We start from the raw sequence: 1,587 nt of genomic DNA, 5'->3' as shown, positions 1-1,587 counted from the left end.
CTCCGATACGGACGGAGCCGGTGAAATCCCTGAAGGCAAACCTGAGGGGGAAAGTGACGGCGGCAGAGGGAAAGGCAACGCCGGAGGAATCCCTTTGCCGTGGCTCATTGCCATTACGGCAACAATCAATTTCTCGCCATTCTGGCATCGGTTGTGATCACCGCTGATGAAGAAGAAGTGGCCGGAGCGGTCGAGATTGAAGATGGAGTGGCCATCGTCGAGTTTTTTTATGGGCTTGGTTGTGTTGCATGAGTCGTAGTCTTGTTTGTTTACGAGGAGGACAGAGTCTTCTCCCTTTTTGTAGTGGAACACTGCATTGCATCACTTGAATCAATAAAGCTTGAATGGCCATCCAAAAAAAAATATACAAAACAATCCAATCACTAGCATTCAGATCCTAAATCCCTAGATTACAATTATATATCCTATTATAGTGAACGGTCGTCCATGTAAATTTTATCGGTCTATATCTTTTACTTAATATTAACTTTGAGCTTAACGCTTAATTAAACATCATAATTTACGTTTTTATGATATGAAAGTTCTAATTATTTTTGACCGCATGGAAAACTCCTCAACCCGAGAACAACCCTCAACCCTCATTTATAATCTTAGCGGTGACAAATAATTGAATCTTTTACTTCAAATTTGGTTTTTCTAGGCCAAATGTTTTGATCTCGCTCCCGGTCTAGAACTAAACTGGTTTTATGCTAGAAAAGTTCCAAATTTCATAAAAACCCATAATACAGTAAATTTAGAAAAGATTGCATTTAATAAATCGGGTTTGTTAATAAAAAGATAAAAACGCATAAGTTTAAACCCATAAAAAAAACACTCAATTGAGTGATCCTGGAGAGAGGATACAGAGTATTACAACCAAGGCATGCGTTAATTACAATTTACAACTACAAAGTTTGAATCAGTGGACATGAAATAATCAAGTGATCACGTATGTAACGTTACCTAGCTTGTCATTGACGAGAGGGGGCAATTAGTTTCTTAGGACAATGCTTTGCACGTTTCGATCATCAGACCGTATTTCTAACCTTTATTTATTCATTTTCGTTTGAATTAATTTCAATCTGATATCATCTGATTTAATTATCAACCGTTCAAAACTTAATTCGTGTTAATTACTATCTAAACAGCTAATATTCCCAACAATATCCTCCAGGAATGAGATGATTTGCGCCGGAGTTAAAAATTTTAAACCAACCTCCCAATTGCCTGGGCTAAATTTTCCAAATCAATCTTGACATAGATCATCCCATTTAATGGGTATTCTAATGGAATCCCAATCCCAACCAACATCCACAACCACCATTGTTCATCACCAAAAGAATATCAAATAAGTAACATAGAACACTAGCTATATAGCAGACAACACCAACATAAACATCACCAAGAAGAAAAGGAAGGAAAGGAAAGAAAAAAGGAAAAGAAAACCAAAGCTAGCTAGAACCTATCCACAATATGTTCTACATGCCAAATTAACCACAATAGACACCAACAAGTACAACACCCAAAACCCAAACCCAACCACTACCAATCTCCGCCCCACAAGCCCCGGAGCCAAAATTATCCCCC

The 1,587-nt window shown here is 37.9% G+C and overlaps 1 protein-coding gene across 1 annotated transcript in view; it reads right to left on the bottom strand.

Annotated features, from left to right (window-relative positions):
* Nucleotides 1-1,587, bottom strand: part of LOC109834330 (early nodulin-like protein 1) — a gene marked incomplete at its 3' end in the record, with an annotated part of 2,900 nt that continues 1,313 nt past the window's right edge. Inside the window, exon 3 of the mRNA XM_020402335.1 lies at nt 1-322. Coding sequence (XP_020257924.1) covers nt 1-322 — 322 coding nt within the window. The remainder of the gene's footprint in view (nt 323-1,587) is intronic.

The sequence above is a fragment of the Asparagus officinalis genome, chromosome 1 (genome assembly GCF_001876935.1).
Source record: "Asparagus officinalis chromosome 1, Aspof.V1, whole genome shotgun sequence".
NCBI classification, from domain to species: domain Eukaryota; kingdom Viridiplantae; phylum Streptophyta; class Magnoliopsida; order Asparagales; family Asparagaceae; genus Asparagus; species Asparagus officinalis.
Note: the sequence above shows the minus strand (reverse complement) of the source record. Positions and strands in the feature narration are given on the sequence as shown.